The sequence below is a fragment of the Carcharhinus amblyrhynchos genome, chromosome 6, assembly GCF_965287045.1.
Source record: "Carcharhinus amblyrhynchos chromosome 6, sCarAmb.v2.hapA, whole genome shotgun sequence".
Taxonomy (NCBI): domain Eukaryota; kingdom Metazoa; phylum Chordata; class Chondrichthyes; order Carcharhiniformes; family Carcharhinidae; genus Carcharhinus; species Carcharhinus amblyrhynchos.
In genome coordinates, this window is record NC_137329.1 from 83,364,961 (window position 1) to 83,388,139 (window position 23,179).

The 23,179-nt window shown below is 40.6% G+C and overlaps 1 protein-coding gene across 4 annotated transcripts in view; it reads right to left on the minus strand.

Moving 5' to 3' along the window:
* ptprz1a (protein tyrosine phosphatase receptor type Z1a) overlaps window positions 1-23,179 on the minus strand; it is a 231,950-nt gene that overhangs the window by 75,839 nt on the left and 132,932 nt on the right. For all 4 annotated transcript variants that reach the window (XM_080190807.1, XM_080190809.1, XM_080190808.1 and 1 more), the window contains exons 5-10: window positions 23,032-23,127; window positions 19,922-19,988; window positions 17,807-17,964; window positions 15,371-15,521; window positions 11,074-11,258; window positions 10,785-10,917 (exon numbers count right to left, since the gene is read on the minus strand). In XM_080190807.1, coding sequence (XP_080046933.1) covers window positions 10,785-10,917; window positions 11,074-11,258; window positions 15,371-15,521; window positions 17,807-17,964; window positions 19,922-19,988; window positions 23,032-23,127 — 790 coding nt within the window. The remainder of the gene's footprint in view (window positions 1-10,784; window positions 10,918-11,073; window positions 11,259-15,370; window positions 15,522-17,806; window positions 17,965-19,921; window positions 19,989-23,031; window positions 23,128-23,179) is intronic.

Genomic DNA, 23,179 nt, shown 5'->3' on the forward strand with positions numbered 1-23,179 from the left:
CAACCAATTGGCACTCTCTTCTCAAAGTATAAATTGTTGTTCTGTTCAGAATTAGTATTCTTGTGATTCTGTCCTGAGAAATGCAAGGCGAAAAGCTTCACGAGCATGTATCTTTTTTGCGGCAATACATTGAAATTCTCGAGTCTCAAGGTAGCAACCCAATAAAGGAAGGTTTCAGCAGAGGAAGTGAAGCAAAGGTGAAGTCAGATGATGGTAGAAAGAAGCGGCCTTGGTGGCAGGTTGGATGTATGGTCAAAAGCTCATCTTGGGTGTCAAAAATGACATTGAGATTGCAAACAGTCCATTTGGCAGCAAGCAGTTACTACGAGTAGGGACAGAGTCAGTGGCCAGGGAGCAGAGTTTGTTGTAGGGATGAAAACAAATGACTTTGGTCTTCCCGTTATTAAATTGGAGGAAATTTTTCAATATCTGTAAGAGAAACAGTACTGATGGGGTAAACAATCTGACAATTTTGAGACAGTGGAAGGGTGAAAAGACACAGCGTTGTGTAGATTTGAGTGCTGTCAGCATACATGTGGCAACAAATGCTGTGTAATTCAGTTATGTAACCAAAAATACTTTAGGAATTGGCCTCCAAAGATAGATCCTTGGGAGATAATGATTTCAGAAAGGAATTGATCACAGGCCATAAGATATAGGAGCAGAATTGGAGGGGGATGGTATGGTCAACTGTATCAAAAGGTTACAGGCTGACTGTGACAGTGAGCATAGTAATAATATCACTGGGCTACTAATCCAAAGGCCCAGGCTAATGTTCTTGACATATGGGTTTAAGTCTCACCATAGCAGCTGGTGGATTTTAATTTCAATTGATTAATAAAAATCTGGAATTGAAAGGTGCTCTCAGTAAAGGTAACCATGGGAACAATCATCGATTGTCATTAAAAACTAATCTTGTTCACTAAAGTCCTTAAGAGAAGGAAATTCTGCTGCCCATACCTGGTCTGGCCTGCTGTGACTCCAGACCCCCAGCAACGTGGTTGACTTAACTGCCATTTGAGATGGACTAGCAATCATTTCAAGGGCAATTATAAATGGGCAACAGATTCTGGCCTTGGAAAAATCCCACGAAAGAGTTTAACAAAAGGCAAAAAGGAACAGTTTACTTTGAAACGGTCACAAAGGTATCATTTGTGACTTTGATGATGGCAGGATTAAAACATGGATAGATGAGAAGGGATTTTGGAGATAACAGAATAATTTGGGACATTGGAGAAGAACGGAAGATTAAAAATGTGGCAATAGTTTGTCAGGGCTGAGGAGGCAAGTTTTTCTATTTGAGGGGAGGTATGATCATGACAGATTTATCTTTGCCTTTAGAAACAACATACTGCAAGATGTGGGAAGAATTGCCCTTTCCCTTTCTTCCATTCTGTTTGCACATTCTCTAAAGGCACAGCCTTATGCTAGACACAACTTCACTTGGTACCTTAATCCCTCAGCCAATACAGCCAAACATGATCCTGTCCTCAATCCAATTTACGTAAAGTAGGGCTCACTGGCTAGCAATCTACCCTGGCTTAATTTTTTTAAACCCCCTTGCCAAAGAGACGTTGAGGTCCCAAATGGCATCACACCTAAGATTAGGAGCAAGCCTTTTGTTCCAAGTAAAATGATATATTTTGAAAACCACACCCCCTCGGTGGAACAAATGTATGTGGCACATATCTGAATTTGCACCTTCCATGTTTAGTATTCTCTGCCTATAGACAGTTGTGTGTGGAAATGCTACATTCAAAATAGTTCCTTTCATAATAAAAACACTCAGTACCATGGATAAATATATTAAGCCAGGTACTAATGGTATAGTTTGGGATTCTAAATGAAGTGGATGTGCCGGCGTTGGACTGGGGTAAACACAGTAAAAAGTCTGACAACACCAGGTTTTAGTCCAACCGATTTCTGGCCTCTGAGGCCAGAACTCTCCATTCACCTGACGAAGGGACTAACCTGAAAGCTTGTGCGTTTACTATCAAATAAATCGGTTGGACTAAAACCTGGTGTTGTCAGACTTTTTACTGTATTCTAAATGAATACAGGATTCACCAGTTCACCTAGATTGAGGGTAATCTCCTAGGCTGCACACAGCTATCTGAAAACAAATGCCACTTGTACCATTTACAGTGCAGCCAGCAATGTCTTGCGCTGACACAACCTTCATTTCAAGATATATAATTCACTACAAATTTCATTCCACTTACTTCAAATGGGTGGCAGGAATCTAACATTATTCGTTTTTTTTCCCCCCCACTAACCTTCTTTAAAAAAAAACTGTAGGAAACAGCATAAATAAAAAAAAATTGTACAAGATTATACCAGATTATCTTACCTTTGTTTTGCCCTGTGCAGTGCTGAAAAGAAATGGTGATGAGATTCCCAACTTCCCTGTCGTTAGATAACACTGGTTGTGATGTATTATCCAATTGCAAAACATTAGCTTCAGGCATTTTTCACAATGGTAAGCAAATTCAATTAAAACATTTAGCTTTGTTTACCACAAACAATATACGCACATTGACATACGCGTGGCCCATAATATCAGCAGCCGCTAATTTGAGATAATCATTGGAAGTGATGTTGTTTAAATAGCACAAAATAAGTTTTTGACTTAATATTTCCAATTGTGGTATGAACAAAGTTTACAAGGTTAAACTATTAAACATTCTGGATACTCAATATGGAGACCACACTCATTTATTTTACTCTTCATTCCATTTTCTTGCACTGACTGGAGCAGATGATGTATTAGTTGTTTTCCCTCCTTGCACATGCAGTCCATCTGTTGTACAGTTTATATTTCAGAGCTATATGCAAAGATTATACACTAGGCTATATATATGCAATAGGAATTTATTTACAAGACTTAAAAAATAAATCTATTCTCTCATGCTCCTCGCAGTGAATTTCCAGTTTTCTTTACTTTTCTGAATCCACACCCAGACTTAATCAATCAAGATAGTGTGCATCAGTAATAAACAGACTGACATAATGAAACACAGGTCAATTAAACACTCCATGATCACTATGCTTAAATGTTCCCTGGCCAAAATACTGAGCAATCTACACAAGCAGGGTTTCAATCAATGTATATAGAAAACATAAGTTCTTACTGTGGTGCCATATCTAACATATCTGAGGGCCCAATTTTACTATTGCGTCGCACCTATTTTCGGGCACGAAAACATGGTAAAGTTGGGTGAAAGGCCATTAACGCAATCCGCACCCGCGTCTCTGCAGACTGCCACTTTAACAAAACCTGGGAATGGCGGCGATTTGTTTCACGCCCAAAACAGGCGCAATGGCGATTTAAATGCATTTGCATGCATTTAAATTGAATTAATGAACTGCCCACCCAACTTTATCAGCATTCCCTCCTTTACCATTGCGTTCGCCAATCCGAAACTACGCCGCAACGGACCTGCTAAATAAAAGTCTGAAACGGGCACTCTAGCTGCTTAAGAGCACATTCAGAGCTTCCAATGGCTCTCTGACTCAGGGTGGAGGGGTAGGGAGGGCAGGCCAGATCATACTGTGTTTGGTGGGGAGAGAGGAGGGGAGTGAGCCCAGTTCTTTGCCTGATTGGGGGTGGGGGATGAGAAGGCAGGTCAGATGTATCTCTGGTTGGAGAAGAGGGGGAGGGCTGATCGTTGCCTGGTGAGGAGGAGGCGGGTCAGATGTTCCTCTAGTTGTGGGGGGGGGGGGGGGGGGGGGGGGGGGGGGGAGTGATGAGTGAGGCCAAATCGTTGTCTGGGGGTGGGGGGAGGAGGGAGATGAGTAAGATGCATCTCAGCTGGGGGGTGGGGTGGGGGGTACAGGTGGATCTCTGGTTGGGGGGGGGGGGGGGGGGGGGAAGGGGGGCAGATGGATCTCTGGTGGGGGTGGGGGGCACTGGGGGTTTGCTGTCATTCTACGGGCGATTGGTGGGGGGGCAACGGTGGCGATTAGTCTGGGTAGTGGGAGGGGATGGATAAGGGCACAGCGATGTGTGCAGATGTTGGGGGTGTAGATAAGAGGAACAGTGATGGGTAGTGAGTGGGTTGATAAGGGGGGGGGGCAGTGATGTTGTGTGCACCATCGCTCTCGCTTTTCGCTCCCGGGCCGATTTCTCCCTTTCTGAAGCCCGGGAGCGATCAGTCACGGGTGCACTTTTTCAAATTTTTTTTCTAACTGCGCATGTGCAGTTCAGAGCTCCAATTGTTTCGGCTGCGCTAATCCCCACCCACAGTGTGAATGGGACCCGTGATGTGTTTTTCAGGCTGAGTGCATATAGGGGTGCCTGAAAGCAGATTTCCAAGTTGGATCTGCATTACGCCCAGACTCAACATTTAGAATAAAAATGGTAAAACTGGGCCCTAAGTCTCTCAAGTATACATTGAGCTACAGATGGAATTTGTTCTGCAGCCTAAAGAGTACAAATAAAGTTGTTTGGTCAACTTTGCATCCTTTACGTCATTGGGATTTGTTTACCATTGAATGGGAAGTGACACAGCCCAAAGGAACAGATCTATTTTTCTAAGTCCCATTACTGAGCCAACTTGGGCAGTCAATAAGTAAGAGAAACTGGGGTTAGTACACTCTGCCCAGACACAGCTATTACATTATTAGAATCTGCAAAGGAGATTCCAAATTCTCAATGCCAAGCATGTCATCTTCGAACCATCTTAAAGCCAAGGAAACCCCTTCCAAGAACAATCAATATTCACTCATTAGAGAATGGAGACTTCCAAGTTTGAACCTTTGCTAAGAGTATCATGGTATCAAAATGTTCTTCTGCGTAGAAGGTAAGCTGTATTACCTATGTATGTGTATGAAGACATTACAGTATTTTCCTGATCACACTGTAGATATGCATTATCCCAATCAAACAATGGCTCCATCAGTTGAAGGCACAGCGATCAACAGGATTTTGTTCACTTTCTGCAAACCAATCAGTACCAAACCCTGGATAGCCAACAAACAACTCTGCTATTAGTCCTCCAGTTAATGTCCTCCAACAGTAGTCACATCAGAGTTTCTAGGTATTTGATGAACCTCTGTTGTCAGTAACTGTAGGATGATTCATATGGTTCAGCTTAGAACTTGCCAGCCAGATTGATACGCTGGACATCAAAATCCAATGCTTCTTATCTGATACATTCACTGTGAACTGCTTAAACTAGTTCTTCATATGGAAACTGTTAGGCTGGGAGAGGCCTGCCAACACCAGCAAGGTACCCAGCGGTTTCCCAGTGTCCCAGAGCTGTCTCTGAAATGGTTTCTCTTTTTCTACCACAGATGTGCATCACAGTTTGATTCTGGATGGAAAGAAACTTCTTTGGCAAGCCTGAGATCTCTAACATAACTAAATGTACAATATGATAAAAAAATCCAATTATTCACAACTAGAATTTTAGTTATTTTAATGAAAAAATTAAATAAAATACTCAACCATTTGAAAGAATGTAATGCACTGATTTTTTTTCCACCATTATAGTCAACCTCTATTGCATCCTGTAATCTGTTTGAAGCAAATGCCCAAATAAACAGTAAATTGAAATTATACAAATGAGCTAAATGTTGAGCATATATCTTTGAACATAGAAGGATGGCCCATTGAAATAAAAATTCCAAACTTGTCAGTGAGAAGAGGGGCAGTAACAGAACATTGTGAGCACCCCAGACTGCAAAGGGTGTTTTTGTCTTTCTCCCTGGTATTCGAAATTCTGCTAGCTAGTTGGAAGCAGCCTTTCGTGCCTCTCTAGCGTGATCTGGCCTTCTCCTTTAAGAAAGTTGATTTGGATTCTTCGATCACCAGTTTAAACAATTGAGTGTAATTAAGTATATCTGTTGTCCTATCAGAAGTTCTAAGCTCATTTGAGCTTCTATATTTGGCTAAATACATAAAGTTGTTTAAATTTGAATGTCAAAGAAATCACAAATATAAGAATGAGGGTATATAAGCACTGTATGTCTTAATATTGACCTATATTGTGAAATAAGCACAAAAGTAAGTGAAAATATGGATGATGCTATATGCGCATGAGTACAGAGTAAAAAAGCAATAAAAATAATGAGTAACATATGCTGAAATTTAGATAAAAGATGAAAATGCAGCACAAATTAATCACATATGGTAATTCTTCATGCTTCATTCAATTTTTTTGAGTTTATATATGAATGAGCAAAAATAAAATCAATCATAAGTTTGGCTCCACTGAATGATCACCATCCCAGCACTACTAACCATGATTATGGTGAATGATCTGCTTATTTCTATAGAATAGCTGTGAGGAATCAAAGTGCCTATCACAGCACGATTTGAACAGATCCTGCAGCTTTATTCTGTGTGGTCTTTTGGCTAGATCCCCAGCACAAGCTTGTATTTAACGCCCCTCATTCAGAAGCTAGTTAAACCTGGTCCAAGGAATCATTGACCATCGTAACAAATGATTTTTATGAACGTATGAAACATCTGCAACAGCGAGGCTATAAGAGCAGAATACTGACATTTAATTTAAGAAAGAAAATGTTGTTAACTTCAAAGGGGGATAGACTTAATGGGCGGCAAGTACAAGTTTCCAACTGCTACCGGGCTAACTGATGAGGTTGAAATAATAGATCACTGTGGACACCAATCAGCGTAAAGGCAAGTAACATGTCTGATATCAATCTTCCAGAATGTACTGATGCCAAATATGGCTGAGAACGGAAATTCCTGAGGCTGAGTGAAAATCAATTCATGGAAATGGAGTATAATATTCAATACATGAGACACAGATCCAGAGTTCTACATTTGCAAGCTTAGCACTTATTGATCAAAAGACAGGATAAATGACTAAATGAGCAATTAAACAATAACTGACAATTGAAGTGTAAATTTTATTTGTTGGGTATTACTGATTGCATCTGTAATTAATTATATGGACTTAACAAATGTGATCAATATTCCAAGAATAGAAACAAAACATTAGTACAAGTAGATTGTATGAATCAAATTTACTTAGGCTTATCCTTCTGAGCTCAGATAATGAGTAGAAGGATGGACTAAAAAGTTTAAAAGAAATTGATTTTGGTAGTGCATAAAGTTTATTGCTTAAACCATGATTACATTTCACAATTAATCAATAAAAGTTTCAGGGTATGATGCTACTGTGCCTTTAAAAAGTGTATTTTAAATCATGTTCTTTGCAGTTTGTAAGCAACCCTATTATTTTTGTTATTGGCATCGTAAGGTCTGCAGTGGCAACTTATTGTTAGAGTCATATAATAGGCCTTTTGTATATTTTAATTTTTATTTTGAATGCTATGTCCTGGAGGTTTTATGAACTTTTAAAATTATTGATTTACGACTGTTTGGCAGGTCACGTGCTTTGGACATTTATTTTCTTCATAGGGAAATCCAGAGTTACTTCCAGTTTTACTTAGAAGCTGTTGGACTCCACACTGCAAAGAATTTTGGCTTTCTCCCTGGTATTCAAAATTCTGCTAGCTAGTTGGAAACAGTCTTTCATGCCTCTCTGGAGTGAAAATTTTGCTGTTGGTAGTTTGCTAGCTAGAGGCAAACAGCGGTTCTATCTCTACGTCTGTCCCAGGGAAAACCTCACTATGAGAACAAAGGAAATGCTACCTTGTGCATCACTAAATGCAAGGGCAATAACAAACAACCCATCTATCACTTATAGGAAGTAAGTCTGGTGGAATGGGATTCATACCAAAACTAGGAGCAGCAGATTTTCTCTCAATTATTTCCAGCACTTGCTAAATGTTGGATGCAGTGGTTGGAGGCTATCAATTGATAGCAGCCAATAATTAATTTAGCATTCTTCCAATTGGTTCAGGCAAGCTAGATATTTTGGCACATACTACATTTGAAAAGGATAAAAACAGTTGATCTAGAAATACTGTGATTCAAGTTAAGACTGAAATGCTGGTCATGCCTATCTGTGTATAAATACGTTTAACAGATTTGCAACACAGAGTTGGATTCAAATAGGATGTTCTGTATTTATTAACCTATGCGAAATAGCAATGATGTGCCTGCATGAATTGTGTAGTGCTTCAGACTTAGCAATTAGGAAGTGCCCAATACAACTAGCCAGCGGGATAGAGGCAATTACACTAGCAACTACAAATAAGTAGTGCAAAGGCATCAAAGTTACAATGAAGCAGAGAAGAGGAGAACTAGGATTTTCCTGGCTCCTGTAATTATGATGAGGCTTAATCCTCCTCATCCCCTTGAAATATTATTAAACCTTACAATTAGTTGATCATGGGCATGATCTTCTGGCTTTTCACACCAGTGCGATCTTCCAGTCCCACCGATGGTGCACCTCCACCTCATGTTTCCCAGTGGAAATCTCAATGACAGTGGAGAGACCAGAAGATCCCACCAATGGCCAATGGTGCACGGCAGAGAAAAACACCGCAGGGAGGCCAGAGAATCCTAACGTATGTTTGCGACTGAAACACCTACTTACATTGTACCTCCTTATCAAGCACTGTACTATAACAAATTATGAACTGCATTTATATAGCACATTAAATACCTCATATGTTTCGCAGGAGTGTTACAAAACAAAACTGAAGCAAAATAAGGTGATAATAGGTCAGTTGACCAAATGCTTGATTAAAGAAGTAGGTTTTAAGGATCATTTCAAAAGAGGAAAGAGAGAGAGAGTGAGGCGATGAGATGTAGGAAGGGAATTCCAGAGTTCATGTCCAGGCACAATGATCTATGGTGGAGTGATTAAAATCGGGGATTCAGAATTAAGAATGAGAAGAGCACAAATATCTGAGGGTTGCAGGGCTGGAGGAGATTACAAAATGAGTCAGACATGAGATGATGGTGTGATTTGAAAACAAGAATGAGAATTTTAAAGTTGAGACACTGAATGAATGGTGAATGGAATCTGGGGTGTGTAAGGACTCGGCAGCAGAGTTTTGGATGACATCAGGTTTATGGAGGGTGGGGCTAGGAGGACAGCAAGGAATATGCTGGAAGCATCGAGAATAGCGATAATAAAGGCATCTGCAGTACTGTGTACGGTTTTGGTCTCCTTACTTGAGGGATATAATTGCATTGGAAGCCACTCAGAGAAGGTTCACTCTGCTGATTCCTGATCTGGCTTATGAGGAATGGTTGAGCCATTTACATCTATTGACATTGTAGTTTAGAAGAATGAGAGGTGATCTTAATGAAATCTTTAAGATTCTGAGGGGGTATATGCTGACAGGATGTTTCCTCTTGTGGGGGAGTCTCGAACTAGAGGAAACAATAAGGGGTCTCCTATTTAACATGCAGATGAGGAGGAATTGTAGTCTCAGGAGGGTCCTGACTTTGTAATTCTCTTCCCCAGAGAGCAGTGAAAGGTGAGTTATTGAATATGCTCAGAATGGAGTTAGATTATTAATTGGCAAAGGAGTGAAAGGTCAGAGGGTTAGACGGATTGGGCTTGTTTCCACTGGAACGTGGAAAAGAGTGAGGGGTGACTTGATTGAAGTACATATGATCCCGAATGCTGTCTACAAGGTGGATGTGAAAAGGATGTTTACTTTTGTGAGGGAGTCCAGAACTAGGAGGCACGGTTTTAAAATTAGGGACTGAGATGAGGAGAATTGTTTTCTCTGAGGGTTGTGCAACTTTGGAACACTCTGCCTCAGAAGGCGATGGAAGTGGGGTCATTGAATATTTTTAAGGCTGAGGTAGATAGATTCCTGTTAGACAAAGGGAGTCAAAGGTTATTGTAGATAGATGGGGAATCTGGAATTCAACCATGATCTTATTAAGTGGAAGAGTATGCTTGAGGGGCCGAATGGCCTACTTCGGCTCTGATTTTTTGTGATCTTGCAAAAGCCTGGCTGAGGTTTCAGCAGCAGATCAGTTGAGGCACAGGCGGTGTTGGTGATGTTATGGTGGTGGAAATAGACAGCCATAGGAGGAGCATGGATATATATGGCTTGAAACTCATCAGATAAACAATGAATGATCATCTCACACTGAGTAATAAACCTTTTTGGAAGCAATATATTCACAAATCCATTTGCTGCAACATTTTGAATACAAGATCTTCTGAAATAATCTGTAGACGAAGCACTGATAATGGACAAGATTCTCCAGCCTCCCAGCCATGTGTTTCCCACTAGTGGGAGGTGGCACGTTGTTTGCTTCTTTGGTCTCCCATTGACATCACTCCACGCTGGTGGGAAACCCACGGGTGAGGGTGCGCTGCCAGCGGGACTGGAGAATCCCACCAGTGTGAATGGCCAGAGAATTCTGGCCATTATCTTTAAACCCAGGCAGAAAACCAATAGAAAGCAAAGGGAGACAGAGCAGATTTGTCCAAATGATAACCCACAAACTACTACACGAGATCGAGAGAGCAGGCGCACTATCAGCAGACATCAGCTATATTGTTCATTGCTTTCAAAAGAAAAATGCCATAAGCAAAGTCACACAAGCTAATTCAAGCAAGGGAATCCCACCACCATTAAATTTAAAAATATTCAATTGACATTTCCGTTCAAATTTTCTTTGTGAAATTCAATACACCTAGGAACTTGTATGTTTATGCATTAGCATTAACCCAATCTTTCAAATTAAAGGAAAAAATTGAAATGAACATGGATTTCACAATTCACAAAGAAAGAAGCTCAATTCTCTTTAATCAGGATTGCACCAATTTCTGAGCCCCGTGGACTTATTTTAAGTGTATTTGTACAGAGCACAGCACCACAGGAAACCCAGGCAATGCGGTGAAAGATTGAAGACTAGGGGTCCTGTTTACCTGGGTCTTCAAATTCCATGGGCATGTCCACAATCAGTTGGTCGCTGTACTTTCCATATAGGCCATCTGAACATATAGCAACCACTTGGACAACATAACTTGTGTTTGGTAATAAATTGCTGAGAATGGCTCCCTGAAACAAGATAGGGAAACATCAGGCTAGAATGAGTGGGCTCGAGGATTATATTTCAGTTTAATTTCACATCAAGTTGTTCTTTTTATTGGCCATTGTCTGAGACCATTAAACTTGTTTTATTGTGATGGTTAACATTTTTGAGCTATACATTACCATGTCCTGATCGCCATCCGTTAGGAACTGGTATCTGGTTTGGTCTTCGCCATCCAGTTGCTGATGGAACACTGCATATCTTTCAAGTACCGTACCATAAACCACCCTGGGTCTTTGCCAGAGAACAAGCAAAGAGGTGTTATTCCTTGGATCGGCTTGGAGGTTTTCGGGTTCTGAACTGCAAACTTAGAAGACATGGTGCAGAGTTACAGAAAGTACGCTGAACTAATTACAACTCATCTGAAGATTGGTGTGTAGTTATCAAAGCGAGCGGGGCAGCTGTTTCCACTCAGAGTCAGCATCAGGCTAGTTAAAGTATCACCAAAAGCACAGTATGACTCTGACCAAACGTGCTTCAATTTCATCCTCTCCCTCATTTTAGAGCAGTAGCTTCTACCCAATCGTTATGTCATTGATTTTCATCATTATCACTTAAGCACTAAATATTACTTTGATGGAATACAGAAGGGAAAATCTGGCTGCAGAAGATATTGGGATCTGTTACCAGGCAAGACACTTGCGCACAAACACAATGGTCACTCCCTGGCCTATCTCTGTAACCTCAAGATCTCTGTGCACTTCTAATTTTAGTCTCTTTGTGCATTCCTGATTTTCTTCACTTCATCATTGGTGGCCATGGCTTCAGCTGCTTCAGTCTGAAGCTCTGGAATTTCTTTTCTAAATCTCTCAACATGCCTTTAAGATGCTTCTTAATTCCTACCTCTTTGACCAAACCTTAGATCACCTGTCCTCACCACATCATTGTACATGGTGGGATGTCAAATTTTGTCTGATAACATTCTTGTGAAGTGCTTTTGGGAGTTTACCAGCCAAAAGGGACTATATCAATAGAAGTTGTTGATGCCAGAAAGAGAAAAATCTACCCTTATCTATCTTTTCAGTTTGTTACTTCTCACCACTACCTGGTGCATGTGGGTAAACATTAGTTGAAAGCAAGGTGAGGCTCACTACTAAAGCCTTCTGTAGTCCAACGCTTGTTACCACGCAGTGTCATGATTCCCATGTAAGTCATGACTGTCATCGTCTAGAAGGACAAGGGCAGCAATGCATGGAACCACTTGAGAGTTTTCCTCCAAGCCACACACCATCCTGACTTGGAAATTTATCGCCATTTCTTCATTGTTGCTGGGTAAACATCCTGGAGCTCCCTTCCTAAGAGCAGTGTGGGTATACCTATATCGTGTGGACTGCAGCAGTTCAAGGAGGGAGTTCACCATTGCCTTCTCAAGGGCAATTAGGAATGGGCAGCAAATGCTGGCCTAACCAGCAATGCCAACATCCCATGAATGAATTTTTAAAGTATTACCACTATATTGAGATATCAGAGGGTTAGTGCTATATGTGGATCCATACAAAAGCAAACAGAGGCATTGGAAAAATATAGACGTGCAATGATACCGGTTGCTTTCTAATTAAAATCTTCTACATGGAACTTGGATGATATGACCTCAGGGCTTCCAAAGTTCTTTACAGTCACTGAACTGCTTTTTGAAGTATCTTCATTGTTCCAAAGCAGGAAACACAGCAGGCAAGTTATGCACTGCAAGCTTCCACAAACAGATGAGCAGATAATCAGTCTGATTGCGATTGTTTGAGGCATAAATTGTCAACCCAGGTTCCATAGAAAACTTTCCTTCAGTGTGGCAGCATAGAAATTTTTTTTACAGCCACTCAAGAGGATGCAAAATACCTGGGATTTAATCACTTATTTGAAAGATCGTGCTTCCAAACACACAGCATTTCCTCAATGCTGCTTTGAAATATCAGCCTGGATCAGGTCTTTGAAGAGGGGCTTGAAACCGTGACCTTTGGCTCAGGGTGAGATGAGTCAAGTCTGACAACTTTTTGCAGCAAGTTAGAAAATCTAACCTTTTTAAGACAGAGATAGACAAATTCTCAACTTACGAGGATGGAAGGAAAAATGGGCTCTGCTATTCTCTGCTATGATGTTATGCATCTATTCTCTGCTCATTGAGGCCAGTGGGATTCTCCGGTCTAGCCGGCAGCGCATCCCATCCTGTGAGTTTCCCATTGGTGTGGAGTGACATCAATGGGAATTCCCATCCACAGTGGCCACCTCCCACTGGTGGGAAACACAGGGCTGGAGGCTGGAGAATCTCACCCATGGAGTTGAGGCCAGAATCAGATCAGCCATGATCTTGTTGATCATAAAGACTTGAGAGGCCTAATGGCCTATCTATGCTTCTCATTCTTATGTTTGTATATTTGCATACTTCCAAAAGACTCACTATACTACAAACAAAAAAGTACCAACAGTTCACAATAATATTTGGGCAACATTTAAGGTTGAATTTAATGGCTGCATCGGTGCTGTGTCTGGCTACGGTAATACTGCCACAACAATTTTTAGAACACAAATGGAATTAAATGTCTATCAGATAATTTGCGACTTGCTGTCAAGTTTCCTAGGGCTTTCAAGATGAGGATCCTGCTTCAAATGCTTAAGGGCAATCAAAGGGGTCGGCAGCCCTTCAACCCCAGAAATGCCACTGGGATCGATGGCCAATCCTGCAACAGGCCCCAGATCAACAGCATTGTTGGTGACCCAGATGACAGTGAGTGGGGTGGTCTCCTCAAACTCCTCTATCCAAAACTTTATCGAGGGAGTTGAGAAGGATGTGGCCTCTCCAGCCCTTGCCATCCCACCTGGTTCTACAGCATCCCCTTAAATTCTGCCTTTCAACTGCTGATTTTCTGATGATCTATTTCTCAACACAAGAGGGCGCTTAAAGATTAGAAATAGTGCTTTTAAAAGTGTCTTTAAGTTGTATTAAATGCATTTTTGAAAATGGTTATTCATGAATTCAGGCTATATGTGGGTGAATATTAGAAGTCAGCAGAATAGGACAGAACTAGCAATGAGTATTGAGTACCGAAAAGTCTTGGCTGAAAAATCACCATAGAGTTGAACAGCAGCTATCTTCACAGCAATGGCAATGTGCATGGCATCAACACTGTCAGCAAAGTCCAGGACTATAAGTGTAACTTTTTAATGAAATTCTCCTTAACCAATTCTGAGAATTACAGCAATTTATTGATTTCTGTACTTTTCAGATGCCAAAGAAACAGTCCTTGAAATCTTCTGATGTAGGTTCAGTGTTTGCAATTCAGATTTATTAGGCTTGAGCAAGTCATGTGCAAATTGTTTTTTGTTTGACCTTACTGTCCTGTATATTTGAATCTTAGTGAAGATGGAGGCAAGGCGCAGCACTATTAACCTGATTATTCCAGCCACAGACCTAAGTGACATTGGACATGTACTCAAGTCTGAGAAAACTACCAAATTATTCCAGTGTGTTTTCCTCATCATACTGTCGAGGTAAGCTCATTTGGATGCAAGTATGGATAGTTGTGTCAGGGACAGTGATCCTTACATAGAATAACCAAGATCTTGCCATTAGCCGCAGTGTTCTGGTGTTCCATAATACTTTCTTTCCATTTGAAATTGCACTGCACACCGTACCTGCTATTTGCTCTTTTAGTGCTTGTGATAGATTGAATACAATTATCTGCCGTGACTGTCTCATTTCTGAATCAGCAAGAAGTGGATTCAAGACCCATTCCAGGGATTTTGAACAAAGAATCCATGCCGATATTGCAATACAGTACTGAGGGGATGCTGAGCTGCTGATGGTGCCATCTTTCAGATGAGATATTAAATTTGAATTCCCATCTATCCTTTCAGGTGAGTGGAGAAGATGATTCCATTTAGAAAAGCAGGGGAGTTTTGCCTGATATATTACCAATATTTATGTCTGAACATTGCAGAACCAAATGGTCTTTTCAGACTCACATTGCTATCGGTGTGTAAAATTAGTGGTTGCATTTCCTACATTATTATAGTAACTTCACATCAAAAATATGTCATTGGCTGTAAAGCACTTTGGCCCATTTTCAGGTCATGAAAGGCACTAATGAGATAGAAGTTATTTCCTTTGTTAAAGAAGACTGGTTCTATTTACAGTGGTTTTATTTAGCCTAACCACAGTGCAGTCATGATTATAGTTAATGTCTGTTGATTAACACTTAGTTCAAACAAGCTGCAGTTTCATACCTAATTCCTACATGACTTGCAAGTATACTTGAAGTACATCAGTCTACTTGAAATCTTGGAAAGTGCTAAGCAAATACACATCCTTTATTTTGTGTAAGGAGTCTACATTCACTCTCTCTCATGCGTCATTTAGAGATTTAGAATGAGCACAGCAAACTCAACTGCCACATAATTGCAAAAGCGCAACTGGTTTGATCTTACCTGGTTCATGAATTTCTTCAGTGCCCGAGTATGAAGAAAAAATCTGCCCAACAAATTGGGACTGCTGCTCCCTGTAGTTGTTCTGCAGATAATCTATCAACATAACGTAGCCAGACTGTTGCAGGGTCAGCACTTCACAGAATATCTCCAGCTGGATCAAAGCATAGGTGTTTCAGAAAGTCTTTCAATGCATGGGCATATTTGCTGGCAGAACTATCTGAATAGCAGCCTCTCAAAAGAAATAGGCACAAACTTGCTTGAAAATAGTTAAACTTCAATCAACTCTCACCTGACATCTATAGGCTTGTACTTTTCTGCTGGGGTAATTGGATATGGATTAAAATCAGGAATATAGACAATTCCTCCCTCCCTATCCTAGCCCAATTACACTCAAGTTAATTGTAGTGGCCCACTTCAATAAGAACTGGTAATTGAACATGGGACCTTCTTCTGATATATATGCCATCAAGTTAAGATTTAATTAGAATATATTGAAGGGGATAGTTCAAGTTGTTATTGTAGTTTAATTTTGGATGGATGGGTTAGTGCAAGGTTACGAGAGGAACCATGAGAGGAAGCCCATTAAGAATTAAATCCATTAGAACAAGTCCATTAAGGATTTGTGTGATGAAATTTCCAGGTTCATTTTGTTAGCTTTTTTTAATCATTGAAATAATCACTATTGGTAACTTGATAATACAGAGAATCATGGAGGTCTGGGAATATGTTGAGTCATTAATTCATCTGAAGAATTTAGATATTGCTCTGAAAGTAAAGATAAAATTATAATCAGTGGAACCTCTGATTAGACTATAAACTCATTTTCCTTTGGGATACAGATATAATTTGGCTTTTTACAATTAATTTCATCCATTCTGCCATAACTCACTAAAGTCAAACAACACTGTAGCCATTACTGCATGTTTTCAAAAATAATTGGCAGCTTATCATTGGGAATTTTAAACTGTGGTTATTAATGAGTATTTACTTGTTCATGCCTCCAGGTCTTGTTCATGATTTCAGCTTATACAAGCTGATCGTCACCTCACATTGCTGTCTGGGAGCAGTTAACACAGCAAGAAGTCTTACAACTCCAGGTTAAAGTTCAACAGGTTTATTTGGTAGCAAACGCCACTGGCTTTCGGAGCGCTGCTCCTGTTTCTTGTGTTCTTGTGTTTAGAGGGCATAAAAACAATGTTGGCAGCTGGGCTGCAGTCCCTGAGAACCAAGCTGGGCCTTCTTTGCATCCGCACTCTTCTTGCACTGCATCACAGCTCTCAAAGCCCAACAACTCCCCACCTACTTAAGCAGAGACAGAAGTATGACAGGAATGGGTTTTGGAGGTGGACTCGGGTTCAGAATTTGGGAACAAGCCAGACTCATATTTCCACAGCCCAGAATGTAAATCCAGGCCCATAAATAACTGTGCCTTAATTAACGGTAAGTTATTGAGGAACAACCAGCTCTGGCTATTCCATATATGTGCACTTTAAACCTGCAGCTAATTCCATATATTTTGATTTCCAGGACTTCCAGTTTCAGTACTCTGAGTAGAGAGTGGGAATGCGTACCAGGAAAATGTGCACCATCCCATCTGTAAGTTTCCACCTACTAAATGCAATGTACTGTGGGGTGGTGGGGGAGAAGATCACGGGCTGAGGCTTCAGAATTGCTGAAACTCTCTCCCACCACTCACCATGATTCCTGAAATGGAAATATTCACCTGAGATGCCTATCATTCCTACTACTGTTCAAGGATACCACAAACAAGGATTTTCTTAAAACTAGGAATCCATCAGGAAGAATTAAAGAGACGTGCAGGGTGGAATTTTCTCACCCCATCTGCCAATGGGAATCATAGTGGGTGGGCCAAGGACCATGCAAAAGTTCATTGACCTCGGGTGGGATTTTTCAGTCTTGGGGTGAGCACAGCAGGAAAACCCTGCCCACAGTGTACTTGTTCTAATAGTCATAACTTCAGTGTCCAAGTACGAAAAGTATTTGAAATTCCTTACGGGATAATGAAGCTGAGTTTGGAAAAGAAATTGAAGATTTTTCTGCTTTCTATGTGCTGACTCAACAATTATTCTGTCATCTGAATATATCCCACACAATATTTGGAATTGGCTTGAGTGGTATTTTGTGGATTGAGAATAGGGAGAAGGGCTCTGCAGTTACAGCTTACTAAATTTACATGTGAAATCTCAGTGTACTGAACAATATTATAACACAACAATCTCCTTATCTGGATATTGAAAAGCATCAGAAGGAAGTTGATATGTACTTTTGGGATGTGAAGGTTGTTCTTCCCCTCTCCATTGCTGGTGATACATAATAGATATATTTCTATCACATCCTCTGATCTATCTGCAGGGTGCATGAAAGTCACACTGTTTCTAAACAACAACATGGACTTTGAAAAGTAATTGAATTTACCTGATTTTCAGAAATGGGAACAGTTTCTTTAAACACAATCCATTGGACATTTTCTGTACAGGGAGGTATAGTAAGGGAACCGTTGTAACTATAGTACTTGTCTGTGGAATTTGGAAGAAGGTTCAACAAAATGAAAGGCTCCATCATAGCCCGTTTTCCTAAAACAATGAAAAATCAAGGATGAAATCTACTATGAAGAGAATAACCAACAAGTATCAACACTAATGCTGATGATGTAAGTAGATTTTCATACAATGGCATATAATCATCAAGGAATACAAGGAGTAATTTTGACTTTTGCGATAATTATTGTGAGTGTTCTGCCTTTTTTAATGTAGGGTGGTGTGATGGCACGGTGGTTAGCATTGCTGCCTCACAGCTTCAGCGACCCAGGTTCAATCCTGGCCTCAGGTCATTGTCTGTGTGGAGTTTGCATGTTCCCCCTGTGGCTGCGTGGGTTTCCTCTGGGCACTCCAATTTCCTCCCATACTCCAAAGATATGCAAATTAAATGGATTGGCCATGCTAAATCATCCCTTACTGTCCCAGGATGTGTGAGTTAGTGGGATTAGAGGGGTAAATATGTGGGGTTATGGGAATAGGGCCTGGTTGGGATGCTCTGTCGAAGAGTCGGTACAGACTCGATGGGCCAAATGGCCTCCTTCTGCACTGTAAAGATTCCATCTCTCCCAATTTTGCTTTGATGGATTTAACCCCACCCCCACATTACACCACCACAACAAGTCAAAATGACTCCCCCAGTTTTACAAATGAGCAACCAGACAAGTTCTCCTTTTGAAATTACAAGTTGATTTTCTTGCTCACTGGCTTTGAGTTTAACCTTGTGTGATAAACAGGTCCAATCACTTACCGTGCTCACCTTGAATTCTGCTCTCCACTTCTGGACTGAAAGCATTGTGAGTAAACTGAATGTCAGGCTTACATATCCAGATTCACATTCATTATCCCACAGCATGATTTCAAGGATACAGCCTATTAATTTGAGCTACGTAAGGAAAGGAACTGAGGAGGTGAGAAAATTATTTGTGATGTTAAATTTATGTTGTGAAAATTGGCTTGGGTTGTGCACAGACTAAAGATCCCAAAGTTGCTTATGTATTATCTATTTTGGATCCCAGAGATTCATAATGTGAGCCAATTCACTGCAATGCCTGAAAACGATAGCATTCTTACCCCAGCGGCAAAATATAGACCAACAATACAAAAAAACAATATGCCTAAGATGGTGCAAAAAGGAGTCTGTGGATTCTCAACAAAATATCCAGGTCAGGGAGAAGATCCAAGCCTAAAGGAAAGGAATCTCGCTTTTCAAAGTTTTTTTTAACTAATGAGCCTCCTTACATTGAATGCCTGAGTTTGGCAGGGTGGATCTGGCATGACCCTCATATGCCCAGTGTTGGGAGCTGGTTGTCATGACTTCAATCAGGTCATTGAGGTTGGTCTACTGGAATATGAACTCCTTGATTACGGAATCCCTAAATTAAGTTGATTTTGTTTATTTGGTTAAACACAAAAAGATATCCCTGATTAAGGGTCAATTGATGGGCCAATCAGGGAATCTTTTCCTTGTACTTAGCTGGGAGTGTCAGTTCCTCTGGCATTCCCAAAGATAGACTGCTGACTGATAACAGTCTATGTACTGCTGTTGGAATTGTAAATAAAGGGATTTTGGTGAAGGGACTTCTGTCCCCAAAGACTTATTATAGCGGTAAAGCTATGTATGTGGTGCTGAAACCTGACTATCACATGCTAAATAATGACCCTTTCATTAACTCAACAAATACCAGCAGAGGTCATTGTCAGGCATGATTCTAAAATACCTGTCAAGATTGTATCATGAGGATTATACAAAACATTTTTAATAATGATTCATGTGTGTTTCCAGTACTTTATTGCAGGTTAGCATTTGTTCATTATATAGAATGAAAGCTAATTCCCCCTTTTAACATTATTTCACAGTTCTGTAATTGTGATTCTTTATAATAAGAACAAAATGAAAGTCATGTTGCACAATTGGGAAGCTCCGGCCTTTTCACTTCTTTCTGTACAGGTAGGCTGATAGTTCCCCTTGTCACCATTTAGTCACAGAACTTACCATATCGACTTACTGTTTCCACACCACGTATCACATTATCATAATCCATATTGTCCTCCGGCCCAATCTGTAAAATATCAGACATTTTTAACAATGGTGATGTGTTCTAATGGCCTGATGCACATTTATAATGAAGTGTAGATCTGGAAGATGTTGAAGGGGTCCCATTTTCAGTGTTTGTCACTTTGTTTCATATTTCTTTAAAATGTACAACACAGTGACACATCACATTCAAAAATCACATCAGTTTGTGTGTTGCGAAAATGAGTTTTTAATAAACCGCACACACATATTCATCTACTGGATCTGTTGTCAACATTTCTTTTATTAGGAACTCACCATTAGTAATCCATTGCAAATAACCAAATGTCTTACTTTATACTGGAATAATGATTTTCTCATGTCAGGAGTCAAAACTGCATGAAAACCCACTGAAATGTCTGTTTATTTTGACATGCAAATGTTCACAAAATCATACGTACAATGATCTTATGCTTGAGAGATTGCATAGAGTTTGCACACCCTGGTGTGGGCTTGGTGTTCAACTGGATCACACATTAGGAATTTGATACTAAAGGTCTTGTCAGTCTTTGAAAACTGGAAAAGTGGACGTGACGCAGCAGAAGGTGTTAGCATGAAGGGGAATCTGGTCTTGTAACTCAAGGAGCCTTCCTTGTAGGACATCAATGCATGATAGGTGTCAGTGCACTGTTTCTGTCCCCGATAATGCCAGCTCTATGGTGCATATTAACTGCTGCTAAGTTTGTGATAGACTGTAAGTGTCATCAGACAGCTCAACTGAGCAGGTGGCTGGCTGCTCAATGACCCATACTCTGTGTAGCCAGTTCCACCCAATCCCTGGCAGATAGGTATGCTTCTGTCTGTACATGTGGATTAGAGGGTATCAGCGAGTTGCTACAATCTGTCTCCAGTACAATCTGAGGGGGGAGATTTTTTGTCTCTCCCATGGTATGTTTCATGGTGGCAGAAGCTGCCTGCCATTGGTCATCGGTGGGATTTTCTGGTCCTGCCGCTGTCAAGTGGGTTCCCTGTTTTATGTCCCCTTGCCACCAGAAAACCTTCAGCAAAGATTCGCTATTGGCAGGACCAGAAGATCCACCAGTGAGAATGGCCAGAAAATTCCAGCCTGAGTTTTGGCATTGATTCATTATTCCTCCTCTTCCTCCTTCAAAAAAACATAAAAGGGAGTCTCCATTGGAAAACCAATTGTTCCAATTCAATGGACCTACCAACAACAACAAAATACACATGACAAAATCTTCTGATAAATGAGTGAAACCAGGAAAAAAAAATACAACAAAAACCCAGCAACAAAATTTTATCTCAATAAAGTCTTTAATCCGACTTCAGTAACCTGTATTATTAGGACATAAATTAACTGATCTGGTGGGTGTTTGATATCAGCGCAAAATTTACCAAACATTTAAAAAGTGGGAATCTGGTGCATTCGATCTCTACCCATTCTTCTGATTGACTGTGTACATTTTGCCCCTGACAATCAGGAAATATTGTCCGAATCTGAACTAACTTCAAATGGAAAACATACCATCGATCAAGGAGGAGATAAATGCAGGTTTGGCCATCTACAGCATTCAGGTTTGAAGATTGGCATTCCAGCTATCCAAAAACAATTCGTTAAGTCCTTATTACAAAAATGTGAGAATCCTTTGTTCTTAGGGTCTAAAGTGCAGAGTTGAAAAGTTCAAGAGAGAAGAGGAAGATAATCAACAAATAATGGCCAGGCCATTCCAAACTTGGACGTCAGGAACCCATCAACCACAAAAACAGAGAAATAATCAGGAAGTAGGGAACTGAATGTTGAAGAACTGCCAAAAAATGAGTTTAAATTGAGAGACAGTGGCCGGAATTTTACCACTCTGCCTGCCATGGGATTTTATGGTTTCGGGATGAGCAAGACCAGAAAATCCTGCCAGTGTGACTCTGTTCCCCAAGATATGGGACTGAATGTTATGCTGTGGGATTTTGTGTCCTGCATAATTAATAGACTTCTTGAATGGCTCACTGCCTTTAAGGTGATGGGACCACACAATTCCACTCAATAGAATTACACAGGAGACAATGGTAACAATTTTCAATTCCAGATTAGATGTGAAGTTGGTACAAATGTATGGAATTCATGCCTGTGAGCAAACCTGTTTTTGGACAAGGAATAAATAAAGGCATATTTTATCATGGAGTCGTGATCACAGAGGGAAATTGAAAATCTTACTGCTAGTTGACTTCTGATAACTCTTGATGCTCGGGTGGCATGGTGGCACAGTGGTTAACGCTGTTGTCTCACAACCTCAGGAACCCGGGTTCGATTCCAGCTTTAGGTAACTGTGTAGAGTTTGCAAATTCTCCCTTTGCCTGCATGGTTTTCCTCTGGGTGCTCTGGTTTCCTCCCACAGTATAAAGATGTACAGATTAGGTGGATTGGTCATGTTAAATTGGCCCTTAGTGTCCCTAAATGTGTAGATTAGGGGGGGTTAGTGGAGTAAATACGTGGAGACACAGGGATTGTGCCTGGGTAAGATTAAAAGGTGAGTTGCTGCAGACTCGATAGGCTAAATGGCCTCCTTTTGCACTGTAGAGATTCAATGATTTATGTGTGCTCCCATTGAGAAAGGGAGTATGCATTTGTAAAATTTATCATGTAGTGTTTGCTCTCTTGCACCTAAATTAAAGAATTGGCAAACCATCAGAGGAGAAAATGGAAAATAACAAGACAACAATCCCCAGACAGGATGGCACAATGGCAAGCACTGCTGCCTCACAGTACTAGGCACCTGAGTTCAACTCCAGCCTCGGGTGATTGTGTGAAGTTTACACGTTCTCCCATGTCTGCGTGGGTTCTCTCTATATGCTCCAGTTTCTTCCCACAGTCCAAAGATGTTTGGTTAGGTTAAGTAGGCATTAATTAGTGTCTCAGGGACTAGCAGGTTAATATGTGGGAGGGTTATGGTGATAGGACCTGGGTGGCATTGTTGTCAGTGCAGGCTTGATGGTCTGAATGGCTTCTTTGTGCACTGTAGGGATTAAGGATCCCTGATTTTCCCCAAGTAGTTGCTGCACTAAAACTTGGTTACCTCAAATAAGATGGACAGAGCCTTCAGACTGCCTTGTCTTTCCACTGCATCCTCAAAACTTTCAAAGTGATCTGGGTCAAAGCAGAAGATGTGCATCTGAAAACACATTGGTAAAAAACAATTCTTATACTCATCAATTATGTGCAGC